Source organism: Pomacea canaliculata, linkage group LG11 (assembly GCF_003073045.1).
Source record: "Pomacea canaliculata isolate SZHN2017 linkage group LG11, ASM307304v1, whole genome shotgun sequence".
NCBI classification, from domain to species: domain Eukaryota; kingdom Metazoa; phylum Mollusca; class Gastropoda; order Architaenioglossa; family Ampullariidae; genus Pomacea; species Pomacea canaliculata.
In genome coordinates, this window is record NC_037600.1 from 6,107,640 (window position 1) to 6,130,064 (window position 22,425).

Below are 22,425 nucleotides of genomic sequence, written 5' to 3' on the forward strand. Positions count from 1 at the left end.
CTTTCTTCGTGTGCTAACAGGATATTGTTAACGGTATAGAGATGCAACAAAGGAAACGGGAAATCACTACCAGTGCTTCTTTATTCCATGACTAGGCTCTCAGTCTTCAGTATATACTTCTGCTACTCATGGACATGAATCATTTAGTGGTTGGGTGTACAATTCGTCAGAAGGAACTAACAGGATGGGTAAGGTCACTTAAACAGGAAATAAAAACATTCTACATGAACATAACTAATTTCTCTTGTTCTAGTCTCTATGTTAATTTTTATGTAATATCTAGGGGTTACTTGTCTCTCTAGCTGGTGGTGGGGTGGTGCTCTCAATGCCTGTTGTATTGTGTGACAGTGTAAACATCTAAAATTTGTAGGCGAGGTCATCTCAAGTATAGCTTTGGTTAAACATTTATCAAGATTTATTTACTTTTCAAACTTTCTGCAGTAACAAACATTTTGTTTTCTTTATAAAGAAACACTAAAATTTGCTACAGCTTCCTTCACAAAATTAAAGCAGTAATAACACATCGCATGACGCATGATAAATTGAATGAAGTTTGTTTAAGATTTGAGCATGCTTATTTATACAGAAAAGAAATTGAGAAAAAGATTTTTCTCTCTGAGTTTTGCCCAGCTTTTTATTCACACACTTTTTCAATTTGTTTATACATTTCTGTATAAATAAAATGATTGCCCTTATACTTTGTTGATTGGTTGATTAACTGACATCAAAATTAGAGGCTGAGCGAAAGGAAGAGAAATGAATGTTGATTGTTGCTTGAAATAGAAAGAAATGTAGATGATGCATATGCCATATAAATGCAGTTCACACGTGTCAGTAAGAAAACACTGAAAAAAATGTACTTAAATATAAAAGTGTAAACATTAAATGCATACTCTTTGGGGAAATATTGGATTATCTTACTGTAGTATATCGATTTATATAAAAAAGCAAAACGGGAAAATAAGTAATATTTGAAAACAACTGACTTAAACATTTTGTGACTAACTTTCATCACATGCCCACTGTACATGATTGGTCATAAAATGCTACGTGGTAACATTTCTTAGCAAACCTCAAAAAAATTGTGGAGAGGTTTTGTTAGTGGATGAAGACAAATAAATAAGTAAAGTAAACTGATAAAAGCCATTTAAGATCTCAATTCTCAAAAACTAGAGCATCCATATGGTCTGAGCTTACAAGGTAAAATCTTATACACAGCAGATACAAATTGCTTTGGCAGTTTTGAAAACACAAATCACTTTAAATTTAACTGGAAAAATACAGTTGTAGAAAACCAAGACTAAAATTTACATAGACTTGTGTCCGTATTGTGTACACTAACATAGGTGATATGATACTTCTAGACATTGAAGAAAATCATTTTTAACAAGTCGCAATAACCCATGCTATTTCACTGATAAAAATCTGACAACTGATGAGAATGAACCTCATGTATAGCTTTATCTGCAATAAGAATTTATTATCAGCTGATAATAAATCTTAGCTGGGAAATTGACAGTAGGACAACAGACTGAAGGGACAGAAAAATATTAGACAGAATTTTCCTGAGCCGTGCGAGAACCTTTAAAGCTCAGTGTTTTTACTAATATTCAAATGTGTGTACTCCTGGTACAATGAACCTAATTATGAACTGAACGGTGTCAACAGGAAAACAGTTGGATAAATTCTCTATTTGCGCCACTAGAAGAACACTCATTCTTTGAAAATATACTTGGTTAGGGGAGAAAACAGTTGACACTGAGCTACACGAACGAAAGGGGATCTGTTCCATATAGGAAGTGGAGACAACCGCGCAACAGGAGAAAAAACGATTTTGATAAACATATATTGTATGTGGAAAAAGTAACTGAATTATATCTTATTGAATTATATCTTTGCTGCTGGAGTGCAGCGAGTTCTCAGGTTGTTCTTTGTTCTCCATTTTTGTTAAATTTTGTTGTCATTTGTTCAGAAAAAATGTGTCCGCTCTTTGCTGAGATATAGTGCTTTATAAATTCCTACTCATCATCATCATCTGGAATGTAAACACACAAACAGCTTTAAAAAAAAAAGGAAGTGAAAAAGAAGCAGAAAACAAACTAAAATTTGTTATTACGGATTCCATTTCATTACAATCAACTGTGATGTGCAGCTTGTGATCCCCCGCCATTTCTTGGGAGGATCCCGAGGGCTGTTTTTGTCTTCCACGTACACCACAATCTTTCTGCGGGGTCTGTAGGTTGTCAGCTGATCAATGTGCAGGACACATGCACAGTCCATTTTCTCATCAAATGCTTCATTTCTTGCTTCTGCCTGTAAAGTGCGTACTTGGATACCCGATAATTTCAGTCCGTCAATCAGCTGTTGTCTTCTGTCTTCATACAGGACCAGCAGGTCTTTGCATGTAAGGACGGATCTCTTTAAGGTCGCAGACTCCTCCTCACCTGACATAAAGGGGGTGCTTGCTGACATAGTCTCCTCGTCTGTAGCCATACTGGTATCTGGAGAGTATACAGAAAAGACATAATTTTCGCGTGTTTTACAATTTTTAATTATCCTTTGTACTAGGTGAGTTAATATGATGATTAATGACTATTGGTCACTGTATATGCTGGCAGAAAAATTCCAATATAAGGAACAATATTAATAGCATTAAAAAGGAATCACATACCTTTCCTAGAAATGAAATTCTTAAGGAGAAAGTCAGCCACCATCTGCCCACACTCAGTACAGTTATGGATAGTCAATGCCCGCCCCTTTCTGTGGTAGATGTATTCAACTTCCGGGCCGTCTGTAGGAGACAGGCAGAAAGGTGTTTGGTCTCGACAAGAAGGAACAACAAAGTTGGCTCCTGCACGTGCGGCTTCTCTGACTACTGCAGGCGGACAGTTGATGGCCCGAGTAAAGGTCTCTACCTTCCAACCTTCAGGTACATTCTTCTGAGAGCTGCTTGTGATCCACAAGGGAAGACCTGGACACTGGCTGCTTAGATCCTTGCAGAACTGTCTGAAATGGGTGCTACCGTATTCGTGAGAAAAAATAAAATTGAGACAAAAACAGAAATTTCGTGGTTTATTGTGTGTATAATGATGATAAGCTGTATAAGCTTCTAGGTCACATAATGCAATTTTTATAAAGAAGAATTTATAGTGCTTATGAATCATGTAATTAAATGTTATATTAAAAGATGAGAAGTTTAAAAATGTCTTTCCTACACTATTGCTCTCTTTTATCATAAATAATATTTAAATGCTTACTGACAATTATTTTATCTTGTTATAAAATGTTTTCTAAAATAACAGCTAATAAAATATAAAATTTAAATATTTTATAAGACAATCATCATTTTACTCGAGAAGAGACTAAGCAGCTTACCCCATACTGTCTGCATCGTCGGCAAGCACACAAAGAACATTCTCCCCTCTCTTTTTGATTAGATGTTTAAGCGTATCTTCCATCTCCTTCTTTTTATTGAAATTGCAGTTAATTTTCAAGACAGAGCCAGGAGCAGCAATGTCGGCTTGTGCCCCTTCAACATTTTGTGTCGACTGGTTGAGGAAGGTCCACACCGCCGAGTCACGTGATCCAGAGGGCCCACTGACAACATAAAGGTCGTGACCTCTTGCCCGCCAGGTTTTTCCAGCCAGGGTCAACAGCCGTGTTTTACCTGTGTTCGGTGGACCAACAAGAAACAGCTTTTCTTCTGTAAGTAAAGCTAACATTTCTGGATACAGCATCACACGTTGATACAAGTCTCCTGTCGTGGAAATGGCTTCGATTCGAGTCTTGGGCAGAGAGATGCTCTGACATTGCCCTTCTAGGGCTGATTGTGTTGCCGGTCCGCAAAACCTGAGTGAAAATATCAATGTTGTGACAATTGACTTTATATAAGTGTCTAACTAATGGAATTGTGTGGACATGTGTGTGTGTGCGTGTGATCAGAAACGATAGTGTATTAGTGTGTACCATTTCTCTTTTCAACAAATATCATATAAAATCATAATAAAACATAAAAACACGTTGTATATTGGACATAAATTATATAGTATAATGTTTATATGTATATATAAACACGCACTGAGTTACACATAATTAAAGCATGCATAAAATGCAAATCAGCCATGTATCACGTGCACAATGCAAAGACAGAGAACATACATAAATGCAACTGCATAATGTATGCAAAAAGGACTATAGCTTAAACCAGGGATGCACAACCTACGGCCCGCGGGCCATATCCGGCCCGCGAAACTTCTGCCCACAGTGCAGGAAATCGGCATGTTAGTAATAGTAGAAGACCTTAAAAAAACGAAAAAAAAAAAGGAAGAAGAAGAATTTATACCTACTTAGGGGCGTTTCGCAATCTTTTTTTCGATGGACGAACATTTCGATTCAGTGCTCCGACTTGGTGTCTCTACGATGAGGCCGGACATTCAGAAGTTGGTTTGGGGAAAACAACTTCAAATATCCCACTAATTAGTACATAATTAATGGTAAGTACAACTTGTTTCTAATAAAAAATGGTATCTGCTCTATTTTTTGTTTTTGTATTTTTGCGGTGAAGTGGCCCGCGACACGGTTGTCCGAAGTGGATATGGCCCGCAGGCCGAAAAAGGTTGGGCATCACTGGCTTAAGCCGTTGAAATTAATACTTCCGAGATATGTATCATAATGACTTTAGGTTACCATGTCTTACCTGGATAATACTCTGAGATATAATTCATCAGTCATAGGGACATTATCTTTCGTGGTGCTATCTGCCAGTAGCAAAGAATGGCGCAATCTGCTGGTCACACCACTGAGTATACGGGGATCCTGAAGTGACTGTTCATCTGCCACATCCTCAGCACAAAGACAGAGTTCAGTGGGGTCTCTCACTGCATTCGTACCCAAACACTCACGCATGACCTGTAGATCATTACCAAACTGTTTAATGTTTCAGAGAAATAGTTTTCAGGAATTTCAAACATTGAGAGGTATTTTTAATGCGGAATATGTGAAATGCAGTCCATGGTATGATGATAATTTTTATGGCTGTGATGATGATTATGACATCAGTATAATTAATATATCCAACAAAGTTCATAAGCTATAATGATAAAAGGAGTTTTAGTTATTGTAATCAATCCATATCCTGGTATGTAAATTGTTATATTAATATGCATTTGTTATAGCTAACACACATTTTTAAACTTCACTGCTAAAAGAAAGGAAGTCATAATAATCTTATGAAAGATATCTTTATATCACACACATTATCATTTCTCAAAGCTGTATGACAGCCAAGACATGAGATGCCTACCTCAACCAGACCTGGGTGATTGTCGAGAGCACGCTTGAGTGTTGTTCTGGCCATGTTGGGTAGTATCAATATCTGGCGAACTGTGGGAAATTGTTCTTGATCTGACATAAGATGTTTTATCATGTCAGCTCCCTTCTTTAGTTCATGAACAGCTTCAGTCACTTCGTTTACAATCAGATCATTGAGTGATTCGCTTACATTCTCACCGACAGCCTTGACCACACCAACCAACACACCATACTGGCGATGGACGACCATGAGATCGAAGCATTGGATATTTTGGTTTTCTTTAGTGAAACCTGCAGGAACGGGCAACCTGTGTTTCCTAAACTCGTTGCCGATGTTATTTAAGTAGTCATCGTACTTGAACTGCGTGAGGACAAACATGTTTTCTTGATATTGTTTCGCCATGTGATGTAAACAGTTCAAGACATGTTGCATAGCTTGGTCGTGTCGAACATCATAAGGGTCAGCTGGGTCAGGAACATACACTGCTTGACCAGCCACAAGTTGTGTATTAAAACTAGTTTTGTTGAAGTAGACTGGAGGCACGAAGTAGAAGGTGTCTAATATTTTTGGAAACATTGCTTGTATTTCCTTTTCCAGGTATTCTTGAAACATCTTTGTAGTCATCTCGTAGTCAACAACACTCTATATAAATAAAACAGTGTTGTTAGATTGGATTGTACTGGACCTGTTGGATTTACAACTTTTGGAAAAAACAGTAGTTTTTTTATAGGTCTTAATTATGTAAATTAAAAAAAGAGTATACCAAAGAAAGAATTAACGCGAAGGATGGCAAAGGGAAGTAAAAAATGTTGATAAACATGAATACAAATGCAAGGTATTGCTGATAAGGAGATACAGACATAATACATATATAAGAAGAACTGAAATGTTTCTTGAGTTTGAAAGACAATTGTAAAAAAGAGTCAAGTAATGCAGCACACTTTACTTCCATTATTCTCTGCTCTCATCTTACCAGACGGAATGCTGACTCAGCGATAACCAAGCATTTTCAATTTTACTTGCAATCACAATAACAGTTATGAAATAAACAAACATTATTCTTTTTTAATTTTAATTTTCATAAATGTTTAGCTTACCTTTCTCATCGATGTATGTCTCTCTTTTACAGGTGGTTCCTGATCATTGGGTCTCCGGGGACAAAACAAAGACAAAACTTTTCTGAAAATAGACAAGGATATATTCCCTAAGTGTGTTATCTTTTTGTCCCGTTTGCTGCTCTTTAAAATTATTATTACTATTATTATCACTACTACTACTACTGAATACTTCTAGGAGTAAGATAACTCAGTGACGAGTAAATTTCCCTTTACGCAAATCTTAAGAATGGTCTCTGCCGTGTTTTAAAGTTATGAAGAATACATGATAAGTGTATATATGTATATAAAATGAGAGATAATTATATACATTGATTTATTTATATATACGTGTGTGTTATGTGGAAAATGTCAGATTTTCTTTCACACACATAGACGTTTGTACTTACTATCAAGACTGATGTTTGTGCTGTGCTTACTTTCTATATCTCAGCGAGACGACGATAGCAGCCGTTAGTAAGACCACGATTGTCACTGAGAGTCCAATAGCTAAACTTGGGTTGCCTTGCTGATCAGCATGACGGTCCGTGTCCTCCATTAACGAGTCTGATAAAGGTAAGTGATCAGATATGAGAAGGAAACGATTGTTGGTAAAACTGGAACACCTTTTTCTATCAACATTCTACGTGGATAGGTAGCGACTATAATGGAGTAGGTTGAAGTGATCATATATTTTGTAAGAGTAGGATTTTGGTTAGAGTTAGTTATCCATCTGCTTTTGCAAATCGGTTGGATTTATTGTTGGCTGCTAATCACAAGAGAGAACTCATTTATACTGTCTGCCTACTTTCCAGTCAAGTTTCTTTCACTGGTTTAGGTCATATTTTAAGAGCAGCAATCCTGCTTACCTGAACTAAGTGCAGTGATGATCTTCACTACCGTTGTTTAGTTTCATTGGTCATAATATTTTGAAATTCTCGATCCCGAGTTAACGTTTTCTAACGGCTAAAGGCAACTCTTTGCATTGTTCTTTGTTTCGCTTTAATTTTTTTTTTCAATGTACTGCTCAATAAACTCGTCTGCTAGTTGGATGGTTGCGATTTTCAAGAATAATAATAATCATCATCATCATCATCATCATCATCATCATCATCATCATCATCATCATCATTATTAGTACTTTTGACAGCGCCGGAGAGCAAACACGGTTCATGCTGTTCGGTGTTAGAGCCGACATGCCAACAAGAGTAATTTCCCTCTTTGTCGCTCGTCACTTCCGGTATCCACAGAGAACGGTCAAAGATGTAGCCATTTTCGACCCAACATTGTGGCTGTCTCTCCTTCCAATAGCATTTCGCTACAGCTGGTTAAGAGCAAATAAAGTAAAAATGAGGATTAAATGCATCTTACTGTGGTAACACACCTTTACATCATTAAGCAAGTATACTGAGTAGAAGTAATGTGTTGTAGCAACTAAGAAGTCGAAAGACGTAAATTGATAAACACTATTCGAAAGCTACTGACATATCACTAACTATACAACCTTTGACCAGGGGTACCGTACCTTGCTTTCCTTGCTTTTCTAGGTCACTGTGTTTGTATACAGAAAAGTTCCTTCTTGTTGCTTTAATGTCTTCGTCAAAGAAACATGTGATATTCGCTCCACGGCCAGATCTCTCATATATAATATTGCATGATTTATCTAAAACAATCCAAAAAATACATTTTTTAAAACTTGATTAGACGTTTCAATACAATAAACACCATAGATGTATATAGGTGGACTGCTGTCTTTCTGCCGAAAACAACTCTTAGCCTCTTGTGAAGTTCTTCGCTGTTAGTCTCCGCGAACCTAAACAAAGAATGGGACTAAACCGGAAGCTTTGTATACACCTGCTTCGGTATAGTAGTTTACCGGAAAAATAGTCTGCCAGCAGTCCAGTTATATAAGTTCGTAATAGGCATCCAATTTATAATTAATCTCTCCTCAAAAAGTATATAATACTAGCAATTTTCAGCTTCTTTTTTTAGCATCATTTTTAATTATTATTTGTATGTGAGTGTATGTGTGTGTGTGCGAGCGCGTGTGTGTGTGAATAAGAAGCAATTGTTTTAACCACTCAAAGGTTGCTTACCGAGTTTAATCTCGCAAGTTTCTAAAGACTCAGGTCCATAGCCAGCCACTTGACAAGCGTATGTGCCGGTGATTGCTGGTGTAACACCTTTCAGTGTAACTGTCAGGTTTGTCGTTACAACCTTGTTGTACTCAAAGCCTTTCTTTACCGCACAGCCTACTTCGCCACGGACCCACCAACAGTCCACAACAGCATCTGGTGACAGTGAAAGTGTTGATGTTGATCACACATTATTTCTAAATGTAGTAAGTACCCAGTTCTTTTCTTTTTGTAAGGACATGATTCTTTTATTTAATACAATACTACATTTACATGCAGCACATGTCCGATGAGAAGATTTCGCTGCTTGTTGCTAGTATACATTGTATATGTCTATATTAGTATATATATACTCAATAGTTTTGTTTAGTTGTCAGATTCTTTAGCGCATCTTTTTAAAAACAGCATGGACGTATCCATACATATATACATTTGTACTAATGTGTATTCAGAAACATATGCATGCTATAATCATTACCTGGAGAGCCACCCTTGACATAATGGTAGACCGTGAAATCCTTCTTGGTGACACTGAGGTCCTCGGGGAAATGACATGTCAGAGTAGTGTCCTCAAGAGGCGCCACAGACATTGATGTACACTTCATCTTGCTGTCTATTAAAATATTAACAATACTATTATAAACAGAACGATATTATCTACCGATGACGATTGTATCTATGTGCCAGTCGTGTTCGTACTTAATTTTATTTCTGATCCAGGATATTAATGGTATGGAGAATTTCAGTGGTCTGTGTTGGTCTAAAAGTAAGCGTTCACTGATATATGTTACACACATAAATACGTTATTTATATGAATTGTTATGTTATATACAGATGCATATTAAGTTCATATCTCATTTAGAATATATTAGGGCATGTAAATGTACACATCTTTATGGTAAGCATCAAGTGCAATTTCACACACACACACATACACAAACACACGAGAACATAAACACAAACAGAAATACAATTCCCATTAGTTTACTAAATCAACTAAAGATACATATTTTCAATATTTACAGACCTTGAGCTGAAGCAGCATACAGGCAGCAGCAGGACACAATGATGAGGTAGTGTAGTAAAACTGAAGGCAGATAATAAACGCGGGGTAAACCGCTTGTGAGGGAGACGAGGACGCCGGCCATTTTTAGTTGTGTCTTGGCTGGCGACGAAATAAACAACACATAACAACTTACTGAAACGAGAGACGACACAGACTATCAAGTAAAATAAGTACACAATAATTCAAAACAAAAGAGCAAATAAAACATTTGATTAAATAATGACAATAAAGCCAATGATGATTTCTTTAGATGTAGATTGAAGTTTCACAATTTTTTGTTATACCTTTATTGTCAGCCATTCGACTCAAAGTGAGAAAGTAATTGTTAGTCAGCTGCAGTACTGAAGGCAAACAAATGGAAAATCCAATTCTTATTTTTAGCTTCTACGCATGTCTACTCTAACGGGAAATCCCGATTGCCTAGTCATAATTATCGGTCAGGGGTCAGCATGTGTATGTCCTTTCTTTCATTCTCTCTCTACCTTGCAGCCCCACACGTTGGCAAGACACGAATATAATGTAAATATAATTCTAAAGACAAATCCACACCAATAACCTGGCTAAGAGGTAATTATTAAATTATACCTTTAAATCACATACATGCCGCAGGGTTCCCTCGACGATCGTTTGTGATGGATTGACCTCCAAGGATGATTATTTACTCAGTCTATCAATTATGTTTTAGCTCGTAAGGTTCACTAGTATCTTCTGGTTACAGTGGCACACGTCATCGCATATTCACATCAGGCTAACACTAAACTACATTTATGAAGCAGAAATCATCTTGTCTTGGCCGCCAAAGTCAGAACGGGAAGCCGAAACTGTTCATGTTTGACCTGATTCTTCAGAAAGCTCAGTCATTACTCATCAATAACGAGCTGACCACGCTCTCTATATTTAAAAAAAGAAAGAAACTCAGTATGGTGTGATGCTAAATCATTGCCGAGTCATCAAACTAGATATACTTACCGAACCGTCTGTATGTCGTCTGCACACTAGAGGTAGCTCATCCCGGCTTCTTTGTTTCAACAAGGAATATCTTTCAAGAGAAGTAACTCTAGGAATAATAGCTGAGAGAATGAAATGCAGCAGTTCTCTCCTCTTGGAACCTATTATTTTTCAGTCACTTTTTAAACCCTGAATATGAGTCTTGAAATTTTGTGTATTTAAGTAAAAGAGATTTTTTTTTCAGTGCTGATAGCCGTAGAGTTGTTCCCCGTCACCCTTACAGGCATGGTGTAGATATTTAGTTAAAACATTTTGAGAAAAACTTGTGGCAAACTGTAATGTTAACACTCCTAATGTCAGAAAAATAATTATTACACCTCATGTTTGTGTATGTGTTTGTGTAAGTGGCAGTGTATGCACTCCCTACACTTAAAGAATGACTAACTATACAGAGCACACATTATCAATATGACAATGCTGATTGTCTACTCATCTAAGCAAGTGAATTATCATAAATTATCATATTAAAAGGAAAATAACAGAAAGGTCGAAGTAATGTGTGGTCCGTAGAAGAAAAAAATTGTTTCGGCTACCCGACTCAGGCAGTTGGTCCTCCAGAGCTCGATCCAAGGTTCCTCCGCCCCCTCATAGCGACATACTTTAGATGGGGTTTCAGGGACACGAATCACAGCTCAACGACATTACCATCACAGTAAAAATGCTTATGTCCAATCGCAATCAATCCTAATCTTCATTAAAATAGATGTCACAGGTATTGGAAATATTCCAATATTGTGTACCTAGTGTCACAATATCAAGCAGCCAAATAAACATTTCTGTTGAACATAGTGGTTCTATTGATACATCAGTCTCGTTTTTCATACACAATAGCTTAACAGCTTTCATTAAACTGACAAACTTATCATTACTTTCAGAGAGAGGACTCTAGTTCCTTTCCCTTAAAATTGTAATTATTGTTCCTGAACACAAGTTTCCAGTTACAGTACTGAATAATTTCTTTTTTTATATAACCAGGTGTTATAAATAACATGCGTTGTCTTTGTGTAAGGGGTGTTTCACTCTGTTTTCCTCCTTTAATCCCCTCCGAATTCCACTTTTTTGTGTTGTCACGAGGAACACACTCAGGCACAACTCTGTAGAGAGGCTTAATGTTTTATGTTTCTTGGAAATCAAAGTGAAAAGATAAGATGTTAAAAAGCCTTTATTGACTCTTTTGTTTATGATCGGTAATTTTGTAAAATTAAAAATTAAAATAAATGCTTGTTTACAATAATATTTTAAGAATAGCAAATAACAACACTACTATTGCTATGGCCAGTCTCAGCTGTTAATGGTTGCAAATAAGTATACTGCTTTATATGTACTCTCAAACACTATACAATTATCATGCTTCAAGATACATTGCGATTCCTTTATAAACTTGCATATTATGTACGGTTTTCTGACAGATAACCAGACATACAAAGGTGGCAGAAGGGAAATAGATGTATTTATCTAAAGTTCTTAGACACGACAATCAGCTGTGAAGTGCAGCTCGTTATACCCCGCCATTTTGTGTATCGGTCTCCATTCCATGATTTGCTTTCCACGTACACCACGATTTTCCTTTGCGTCCTGTATCTCTCTAGCTGCTCGATGTGCATTGCGCATGCTGATTTGTTGTCTTCTGTAAAATCGTTCATGTCTTCTTTGTCCTTAAAAGTGTGTACTGTGATACCGGCATTGCGTAGTCCAGTTAGAAAGCTCTCTCCTTGCTCTTGGTCACATTCAAACAAGACCAACACATCCTTGTCTTGTATTGTCGAAGACAAACTCTCCGTGCTGACCCTTGCTGAGGCAGCGCTGACCCCGTCCGGCGATGTGCTGGCGCTGTTGCCTGATGAGTAATGAAAAAGTAAAGGCTAATACAAAGACCAACATGTGTTGATGGTGGCAGCACTGACAAATACTAACAGCTACTTGATGGCATTGTCTGGTATGCGTATAATCTGACAACGATCTCACTCACCGTACGTACGGATGAGAAGTTGGAGAAACTCAGCAACATTTTCGCCACATTGTGTACAGTTGTGGGACACGTTGCCTTGATCCCTCTTGTGACGGAAATATTTCACTGGAGGTCCATCTGTAGGAGGGAGGTAGTCAAGGTATTCATTGTCAGCACCAGGTATGGTGTAGCCGGCTCCTACAGCTGCTCTGACGACTGCAGGGGGACAGGTGAGGGCGTGTGTGAGGGTCGCTAGTCTCCATCCGCTTGGTACCTGTTTGTTCTTCATGATGCGTGCAGTGGCCCACATACAGATGACAGGATGTTTTACTTTTAAAAGAGTGCAGAACTGTTGGAAATGTTGTCTGTAATGTCAAAAACATACATTTAGAATATAAAAGCCAGGAGTCATAAATATAGAAGGTTGCAAACCGTATGATGTGTACACTAATAAAGCTGGCGTGTTTGTGTAAAATTAACTTTATTAATGTATCAATGATTGAGCTGTAAGTGTTTCAGATAAAGTAACTAACGCCTGTTTACATGTATTTGTATTTGACACTTTTAATGTAGAGTGCATAAAATACTGTGTTATGTAATTGCTATTTCTATGTCACGTGCAGCATCACAGTTTATTTCAATATAATATATAAATCTTAACTACGAACTCTATAGATCACGTTTTTTGGTAAACATTAAGGTTTATTATTACTAAAAACTGCAGACGTTTATCTCTTAACAATCACAAAAGCTGTCAGTGTAAGAAAAATAAATGTGTATGTTCATCTACTAGACTATTTTAATGAAGAAATATGCTAGAAGCATTCACTTACCCACTGACATCATAAGCAAGAACACAGAGAGTGTTGTGGTTTTTCTTCTCACATAACATCCTCGCAGTTTCCTCTACCTCTCTTTTATTATTAAAATCGCATTCAATGTGATGGGCACGGAGTTGTTGTTTTACAAAGTTGTTTTGTGTTCTTTTGCCAGAAATAACGTGGAGATCGCTTGCCTGCCATTTTTCTGCAGCCAGCATCAACATCCGGGGTTTGCCGGTGTTTGGTGGACCAACGAGTATTAATCTTTCCTCTTTGAGTAAGTCTAACATGTTAGGATGTAAAATATTGCGCTTATATAATTTTCCTGTAATTAAAACAGCTTCAACCAGAGTCTTGGGAAGCAAGAGGTCATCTTCACTTTCCAATTTTGATTGTGTTGCCGGCCCACAAAACCTAAACCGAAACATTACAACTCATTATTCAACTTCGTGAAATTTTTTTCGTCTAATTTATCGGCTTAGTTATGATATGAAATGCTTCCTCCGCCTCTACAAACTGTGTCACACTGCAGGTAAGAAAAAGGAGCATAATACTGTTAAGGAAGATGGAACACAGTAGTGAAGTTTAGTAAACCTTAGGGTTGTTTAGTTTATCTGACGCAAGTTTTTCATACTTTTTTATATGTGCAAAAGTAATGCTTTAGTCAACTTTAGTTAATTGTTTGGGGTAATAAGCTTACATTTAAGAATAAAATAAGCAACATTTTTTTTTAAAGAATTGAAGGTGACTTTAAAAGAATTCATAAAAGTGAACAAAGATTTTCCTGTGTTAAATTATAATATTAAATGAGGCAAATGTAGTTTTGCTGTTTGTGGAAAACCTTTGCGTGCTGTGATATTAAGGTATAATGTTGTGATAGCTTAGACAGCTGTGGTATGTACAATGTTATGAATGACTTACTGTATTTTTTAAGTTTTATTTGTTAAACATAATATAAATAAACTGTTTGCGTATATTTACTGTTTATTTTTGCATAGTCTATATTTGTGATGCTTTTGTTGAATACTTCGCGTATCTATGTGTTGTAACGAAAAATTATAAAAAGTTTTTTTCCGACACACTAAAACTTCAAAATCTTCAGAAGCTGTGGAAATCAGTCAATGAAGCTAGTGGACATTGAACTTCTAGAGAAAACTAAACCAATAAATATATCACTTAATAAGTTTGGAAACACCATATTTTTTATTACTTTGCATTTCTTTGCAGCCCAGTCAAGATTTGGATGCACAATAACATCAATGCTGACTAATAATTACTTTTATTCTGTATCTTTTACTTATATCTAAAAAACACGTTAAAATTCCATCAGACACATTACTAAAATTAAAGATTTCGATATGACATAGTTACTATGTTTTACACACATATATATATATATAAACATTTGTAAAATATCTTTTAAAATGTTTCGATATGTAGTAGTTACTCAACTTTCTCATCATGTTAGAGTATCCACTGCGTAAAATACCCCAAAGTAAAGAAAAAAGTTTTCTACTTATTTTTAAAATATGTTTCTTAATTGTATCACCCTATTTTCTTGAAATACGTTAAACGGAAAAAATAATTTTACCTTGAAATTTATTCAGAGATTTCAGAGTAATTGTTTTTACCTTGAAATAGCTTTCAAATACAGCTCATCACTCATCATTGTATCCCCACGAGTTATCTCAATCAGTCGGTCAAACCACCGGCCAAGCTTTTGTTCAGTGCCGACATCGAAGGTTGATTTAAAATCCGGCAGGTCGTCAGCATACATCAGCTTTTCAAACAAAAAATTGTTAAGAAAGTCATGGCCTTTATAAAAGTATTTTAACCTAAATGTCAAACGACTCGCGGGTAGTAGAACATGTCATACAATGGTTCTACTTCTTGATAATCATAATCTTAATAGTGATTACAACAGATTTTTCTTTTTATGCACATTTTACCTTTTTTCCCAAATTTGGAAAGTTTTTTCTGAGATAGTATATGGCTTTTAAGTATTATCATTTGACCTCAGTTATTTCATTGCATGCATTTAAAAAATTGTACTCTGAAAATCCTTTTAAGTCTTTCATTAGTCAGCTCGTTATAATGATATTCTTTTACGAACAAACTTAAATAATTAAAAGATGATAAAGATGTTTTACTTTAATACTACGATAGAAGGCGTTATTGCTTTATGATGCATAGATAACTGATAGACAGACAACTGGTTTTCATAAATTATGGTCTGATTGATGATAAGATGTCATTTAGTAATGTCGTTTCCTTCCTAATAACTGTCGCATTTTTAAATATTAAAGACTGTTACAAGCCGCCCAACAACAACATTGTGTGATTTCTGATTCATATATTCATATGTCCCTGATTCATATATCGCAATGAAGAGATTTAATTTATATCATGAATACCTACTTGAATTGTGTCAGCTTGAGAAGTCACTTCAGGTACGATGGATGAAGACGATAGGTTGGGAAGGATTAACACTAGTCGAACTTCAGGGCCTTTTGGTTCATCTGACATCAAAACATTTATCATGTTCCCTGCTTCTTTAAGTTGCGATATGGCTTCTTTGCATTGTGCCGTTAATGTTTCATCAGTTGTTTGTTGATCACGTTGTTTGTTGCCTGGGCTGTCACTCACAGTTTTCACCACAACAGCTGTAAACCCAAACTTTCTGTGGATGATCAAGAGGTCAAAACATTTGAGGTTTTCATCTTCTTTCTTAACACGACGAACAGAGTGTCGTGCATGGGTTTTAGGTACAGTGTTTAAATAGTCTTTATACCGGAACTGTGTCAGGACAAACATTGGTTCTCGTCGTTGTTCCCCCACGTGACGTAAGCAGTGCAGCACGTGATGCATGGCTCGGTCGTATTGGACTTCACTCGAGTCACATGATTCATAAACAAGAACCGATTTGGTTATGACAGTCTCTTTTTTGTATCGACATTTGTTGAAATAGATTGGAGGAACACAATAGCAGGAGCTGAGTAAGTCTGGATACATTTCTCTCACTTTTTCTTCCAGGTAACACTGGAACTTCTGAGTTTGCACTTCTTCTTTCTGTCAAAGACAAGAAAGGAAAAATTAGGAATGCATTCAAGTTTCTGCATGCGCCTTTTTTTCTAGTGGAAAAGTGGTCAAAAGATAAAAAGGTTTTTTCATCAAAACGATGTTGTTTTGTCGTTTACACAAAAGCGTAAGGCCTGATGACTTATTGGCCGGATGCATTTTAGAATAACTTCATGTTGTATCTTAAATGATTTGTGTTTGTATAACGTTCGTTATGACACAAATGCACAAAAACATTTCAAAAATTAGCCAAAATACTGTTCTAAAAATGTTTCATGCTGCATAATCACTTACCTGTCAGTTCGTCTGGCTGGTACCCAAAGACATGAAGTAAAAGCAATACTATCTCTGATTTGCTATTTGCATTATGAACCTACCGGATCATTTATTCATTACTGTCTGTCAACAATTTAATTATACTCTAAACGAGAATGCCAATAAGTAAAATGCATTAAGCTAGCACAACAAACCATTTCGCTAAACCTCCACACTAATGTGTCGGTTATTTTGTTTTCACAGCAAGGAGGCCTCTTACCTCCAACATTATCTCAGTCTCTGACTTGTGTTCATCATGAGGTCTTTGGCGTCGTCTTCGCTGGTAGAAGATTGATGATAGCTTCCTGAAATATAAAAACTAACGTATCATCTTAACGACTTCTTTGAGACATTTTATCTACTATAAAATGTTTATCTAAGATAAAATGTTTTTCTACTATTATAAAAAGTATCCCATCAAGATTTTAACTTTATTTAGCAAACATGATAATTCACACAAAGTTTTAAGTCTTCTTTGCTCGTTAATGAAAAATGTTTTGGAAACAGAATATAAAAACTAAGAATTGTTTCTCACCTACCGTCTAAATCTCAGTAATAAAATGACAAAGGCAGATACTACAACAGCACTCAGCAGCGACGATATCAGTATGATCATCAACTGGCTGCTAGTTTCTTCTTTAGAATGTTCTGAAACTGGATTAACCAGGCTATGGAATAGTCAGAATGTGTATAGATTAAAAACATGCTGCTTAACTAGCTGAGTAAAAATCAGGTTGTGTATGCTTGAGTATATATATATATGTATTTAAGCCTTTAATAAAAAAAATACATTCGGTATCAAGACTGTAAGATTGGATGATACTGTAGACATGTACACGTAGCCACTGGTAGCCTCACAGCGTCTTTACTTATTTGCTCTCAGATTCCTTTGTTCTCCTGTCTGGGTCTGTGTCTTGCATCCATACATCACTATGCTCGGCAAAGTAACTTCGTGGACACCGGAACTTATATGGGGGATCAGCAAATCCCGGAGCTTGTAAGTTGTCCGACACTAATTGATTTAATAAACCAATGTTTTATCCTTATATATCTATATCGTACCCTTGTTTGTGTGAACTAAATTTACTAATTGTACAAATTACACATCTCCAGATAGACTGCTATAAGCAATTGCTACAGCCCTAGATACGTGGTGAGTGACAATACAATTTTTATGTTTCATAAAATAACAAGCTATATAGTGTCAGTTACATATATTTTATTATCCAGCAGGAGGAAACATTTCTTATTTCTCATATTTATACATTAACCGTTTCAGCATATGTTGTCTTCTATTCAATGTTAAAATTCAACGACATTTTAGGTCAAATAAAAACAAGTAAATATAAGCTAACTATGCTAATAGAAAATATATGTCTAACAAATCACATTCCTTGAGGTTAGGGTCAACAAGTGCAGTTAGTTTTGTAATAGTTTCTTTAATGAAAATAAAGTGCACACAATACAAATCCTCCATGTTTAAAGAATATGTTATTAAAGAAAGAAACCATGGTGAACATGAAATTTTTCTTCTTGTTTCTTCTTGTGTTGTTTTACCTGCATGCATGTCAAATAATATGATCGTCTACATTACAATTATTAACGATCTATGAAATCTTTCCTTCATGACTTTGTTATTGAAAAATAAGCTGCTCAGTTGTATTGTATTCAAACATTAATTTCTTCTCCCTACGTAAATCAGTTCTCAATTTTATTGAAACTATATTATACATTAGAGACCTGCTTACCAGGTTTTAAGCTCAACTCGCACTTTTCCAAGAAGCTGGCGTCGTAGTTTGCGATCTGACAGGCGTAGCTGCCGGTGTGATTAGTCGTCACATGACGAGCTGTGATACTCAGTGTCCGGCTGACGATGTTGTTGTACACAAAGTCTTGGTGTGTGGAGCAGTTACGAACACCCTTGATCCACCAACAAGCTAGTACTTCTACTGTACACAGATTTAACAAAAATACTACTTTAATGTTATGCTAATTTTATGTGACCCTGGTTTAAATTCTGGTTTTATATGGAATTAATGAAAATATAATTAGAGTGCACGTGCTGAAGGCCAGTTCTACCATTAAACCTAGAACGCAGTCATGGAAGGGAGGCGCAAAATTTGCTTATTATTTTTAAAGATAAAAAATATTACAAAAAAATATAATTTTCCATACAATGACATTAGCAGGACACTTTTCCTCTGCTTGTAAATTGACCACCAGGCTAGTTTCTTTGTGCATGTATTGCAAGAAAACTTCTTTACTCGAGGGGACATGTGCAGTGACCTGCTAACAAGCGGGGAAGTAGGACAGACGGTAGAGGGACAGGGGTCGGGGGCGGCAGAGCGGCGGAGTTGGTGGCTGAAGAAGGGGATAGGGGGCAGAGGAGAGGTGGAGGAGAGGCGGCGTTGGTTGATGGGGAAGGGAATGGTTGGAACGGATCCCATTGGGAAAATTAATTGCCCACCCCTGGGCTACATATATTCTTGTTTTCAACAAACACTATCAGACAGGACACGGAGCGAGTGCTGCTGGCTATCGGAATGTGTGTAGTCAGCACCTTGACACCAGGATTTACTTTACGACTTTGTATTGTTAGCGTCGTCCTCGTACCGCCCGCAACACCTGTCAGGTGTAACACTTGTGATCGGAAGGGGACAGTGTGGTTAGGGTCGTGTATATGCTAGAAACTGTTATAGCTTGAGTTCTAGACCAAACAGAAAACTACGACTAGAGAAAGATGATGCAGATGTCTTGTCTACATCAGTGTGCCATGGACGTGACGGAGAGCAAATTCTCTAAAAAGCTTCATTTTAATAAGCCCTTACCTGACATTTCTGGTCGTAAATTCACAAAGAGCTTTTGCGGAAAACCGCTTTGTACTGTTTTTTAGCAGCAAACATGTAGTCAGTGCGGTTTTAATTGTGGGTTCTTCAGTAAAAGGAGAAAGAGAGAAGAGAGTGATTGAAAGTACTTGCCGATGTGCTAGGTAGAAATGGTAGTAATAAATCTGTCACAGATAAGGACGCGGTGTGGGTGTGTGTACGTGTGTGAGGCGCAGTATTTGCCTTCAAACTAGCCCATAGCTCAAACACATTATTTACTGGCAAGGACAAGAAAATTAAACAAGAGAACAAATTATAGTCGTTAGAATCATACAATATAATCACCTGGATGGTTATCGGGGACGTAGTGGTAGACCGTAAAGTCTTTCTTGGAAACACTCAGGTCCTCGGGGAAGTGACATGTCAGTACTGTGTCATGAAACTCTTCCACTGGCGGTACAGAGCACGTGACTTTGCCGTCTGTAACAATACAATCAACATAACTGATGTAGTCGTGCAAAAAGGCACAGGTTTTCGTATAGTTTGTGTCACAGAGGGGTGACGAGACAAACAACCAGCAAAGGTGGCCGACTGGCACCTGTCTCTTTTAGAGAGAAACTGGTAAAACCATTTAATTAAATGTCGCCACCCAGCCCTCCGCTCAGTAACTAATCATCTTTTACTGTTTGCGACAAAAAAAAATCTTTCATACATTTTCAGAAAATGAGTGACATTTTCTTATTTAAGGTATGTTTAGTTTGGAAATGCTCTGTGCAAAGGCTTTAAAGTTTGGGGGTAGGACATTTGGCTAGAAAAGCAGTAATCTAAACCTTTATCAGACCGAAAACTTAATAGTTCCTATTTTTACCAAGAAGCTTTGCAGAAGAAACAGATATTTGGTTTTGGACACAAACTAAAATCGGTAGAAGTAAAAGGTTAGGGTTCTACATGTCGTGCTCTAGACCCGTAGAAAACAGAAGCTGTGAGGCTGGTCTTTAAGATACTTAACACTTCTTATTAATGATACAAGAAACTTAGCCACATCATCATAACTTTAATTTATGGAACATAAACTGACATCATATTCAGAGACAAAAGATCTGGTAAAGTAAAAGGAAAGTCTGGTTTAGTTTAAACAATATAGACTGTATAGACTAAAGTTTTTATGTGATGATCTCGGTACACGTATTTAAGCAAAAAAATAATAGTTAGAAATGTGATTTACCTTGTCCTCGGACAGTCGGCAGACAGAGAAACAGCCAGAAGACATACAGTATTGGAGAGGAAGAGAGTTGCAGATGTGAACCTTTGTCCATTCTTACAGCAAACATCCTGTATGTAAAAGTGTGTTACAGTAAATATTTCATAACACAAATTTACTGAGCTAACATTAAAGATGAAATCCGATGATAAGCCAAATATAGGGCGTCTTACATCATAATGTAATCGACTAAAGTTAACAAACAATATAAAATAAACATTTAGTAAGATCCTTTACCATGTAAAATTCTACTAATCATCCACTTAAAATAAAATGACCATACTTAGTAAGAAATGTATAAATTGAGTTAATAATTTAATTGTCTTTCTTAGGGGCACAATAATTGTTTTCCATTACAATGAAAAGCGTCTTGTCTCGGTAGTAACGATGACATCTAAAAACACTGCTCGATGTTAGTTTTACATTAAAATATCTTTGCCACACTCACTTATTCCTGGATTAAGGATAAAACTTTATAATCCAGACACAAGACTACCTTGTCTAATTTTCCTAAGCTCTCTTGTCAGAAACTACCAAGCAATGCCACTCTACTGTTCTGCCAACATATTCTTACTTTGTAGTCGAATTATTAGCTGAAGACAAAGAATGTAATGAAAAAAGAAAGGACGAAGCTAGTAGAAAATTTCTTGGCTAAGTGATGAAGAAATATGAATCCCAGCAACAACTATATGTGTATCGGTGAGTGAAAGAATACGTGTTTATAATGTCGGATGTGTGTAGCTGTGTGTAGTTCTTATCTCCACCTCCAGGGCAGTCACTTCACCTTGATCTATTACTGAGGCTTATCTTTGCTAACTGTCCATGAGTCACTTTGACAGTTTCCTAATAGCAAGTCCCAAAATGTTTATTATCTTGTATTTCTACTCATGTTCATCTCTTACGCAGTAATAAAAGCCTTACAGCTGTTGGAGAAGACCTGTATTTCTTAGACCACAACAACCATCTAAATGTATTAAAAAAAACTATGATGAAGGTAGCTCACTGCCCTTAAATGTGAACAAAGCGTTTGTTGTAGAGAGGTGTGACTATTAATTACTCACTTTGACTCTCAAACGAGAAAAATTAATAAATGCATTCTAATGCTTTATGTTGTAATGCATAGTTGTAGACTTATATGAACATAAGTCAACAGTTCCGTGGTTTTACGTGAAGCTATATTTAGCATTTACTAGGTTCTGAGCCCGCCAACACACACAGAGACTTACAGTTAAACATGTCAGGTCTGTGGGTGACCCGTGTCTCTGTGGATCACAGGTCCTCTTGCCAATAGAAAGCTTAAGAAGACTTTACCTGTCTTTAAACGATGCTGCTGGCAGCTTCACATCAAATAACTTCAAGGTGATGACCAGCGAAACATTTGTGACAAACATCAACAACAACAACTCTACGTGACGTAGCTGCTAGCGGGACACACAGTCTCTTGTTGACTAGACATCTCACGTGACTAATATCAACGGCTCTATAAATACCTTCCCTTCATGGGTGACTGGAATATATTATTGGCGTCTATACGAAGAGGAAGGAGAATTCATTTACTTGCC

At 36.7% G+C, this 22,425-nt stretch overlaps 2 protein-coding genes across 6 annotated transcripts; both read right to left on the reverse strand.

Annotated features, from left to right (window-relative positions):
* Nucleotides 1-606: 606 nt before the first annotated feature.
* Nucleotides 607-11,162, reverse strand: LOC112575160. 4 transcript variants are annotated; one of them, XM_025256796.1, is made up of 13 exons: nucleotides 10,577-11,162; nucleotides 9,569-9,706; nucleotides 9,019-9,153; nucleotides 8,502-8,696; nucleotides 7,931-8,068; nucleotides 7,547-7,729; nucleotides 6,846-6,972; nucleotides 6,409-6,490; nucleotides 5,303-5,953; nucleotides 4,697-4,908; nucleotides 3,376-3,849; nucleotides 2,672-3,018; nucleotides 607-2,501 (listed from the first exon to the last, which is right to left on the reverse strand). In XM_025256796.1, the coding sequence occupies exons 2-13, from the start codon at nucleotides 9,687-9,689 to the stop codon at nucleotides 2,113-2,115; spliced, it is 3,054 nt and encodes a 1,017-aa protein (XP_025112581.1). In that variant the 5' UTR covers nucleotides 9,690-9,706; nucleotides 10,577-11,162; the 3' UTR covers nucleotides 607-2,112. The 4 variants fall into 4 exon arrangements, with proteins under 4 accessions (XP_025112581.1, XP_025112584.1, XP_025112583.1 ...); XM_025256799.1 differs by lacking the exon at nucleotides 10,577-11,162 and adding an exon at nucleotides 10,208-10,481; XM_025256798.1 differs by lacking the exon at nucleotides 10,577-11,162 and adding an exon at nucleotides 10,193-10,481.
* A 597-nt stretch (nucleotides 11,163-11,759) lies between these two features.
* LOC112575174 lies at nucleotides 11,760-22,331 on the reverse strand. Of its 2 annotated transcripts, none has more exons than XM_025256840.1 (11): nucleotides 22,175-22,331; nucleotides 20,828-20,934; nucleotides 19,948-20,082; nucleotides 18,526-18,723; nucleotides 17,317-17,431; nucleotides 16,998-17,082; nucleotides 15,803-16,453; nucleotides 15,016-15,164; nucleotides 13,397-13,798; nucleotides 12,585-12,928; nucleotides 11,760-12,452 (listed from the first exon to the last, which is right to left on the reverse strand). In XM_025256840.1, the coding sequence occupies exons 1-11, from the start codon at nucleotides 22,252-22,254 to the stop codon at nucleotides 12,067-12,069; spliced, it is 2,652 nt and encodes an 883-aa protein (XP_025112625.1). In that variant the 5' UTR covers nucleotides 22,255-22,331; the 3' UTR covers nucleotides 11,760-12,066. The 2 variants fall into 2 exon arrangements, with proteins under 2 accessions (XP_025112625.1, XP_025112624.1); XM_025256839.1 differs by having other exon boundaries at nucleotides 18,526-18,726.
* Nucleotides 22,332-22,425: the final 94 nt, after the last annotated feature.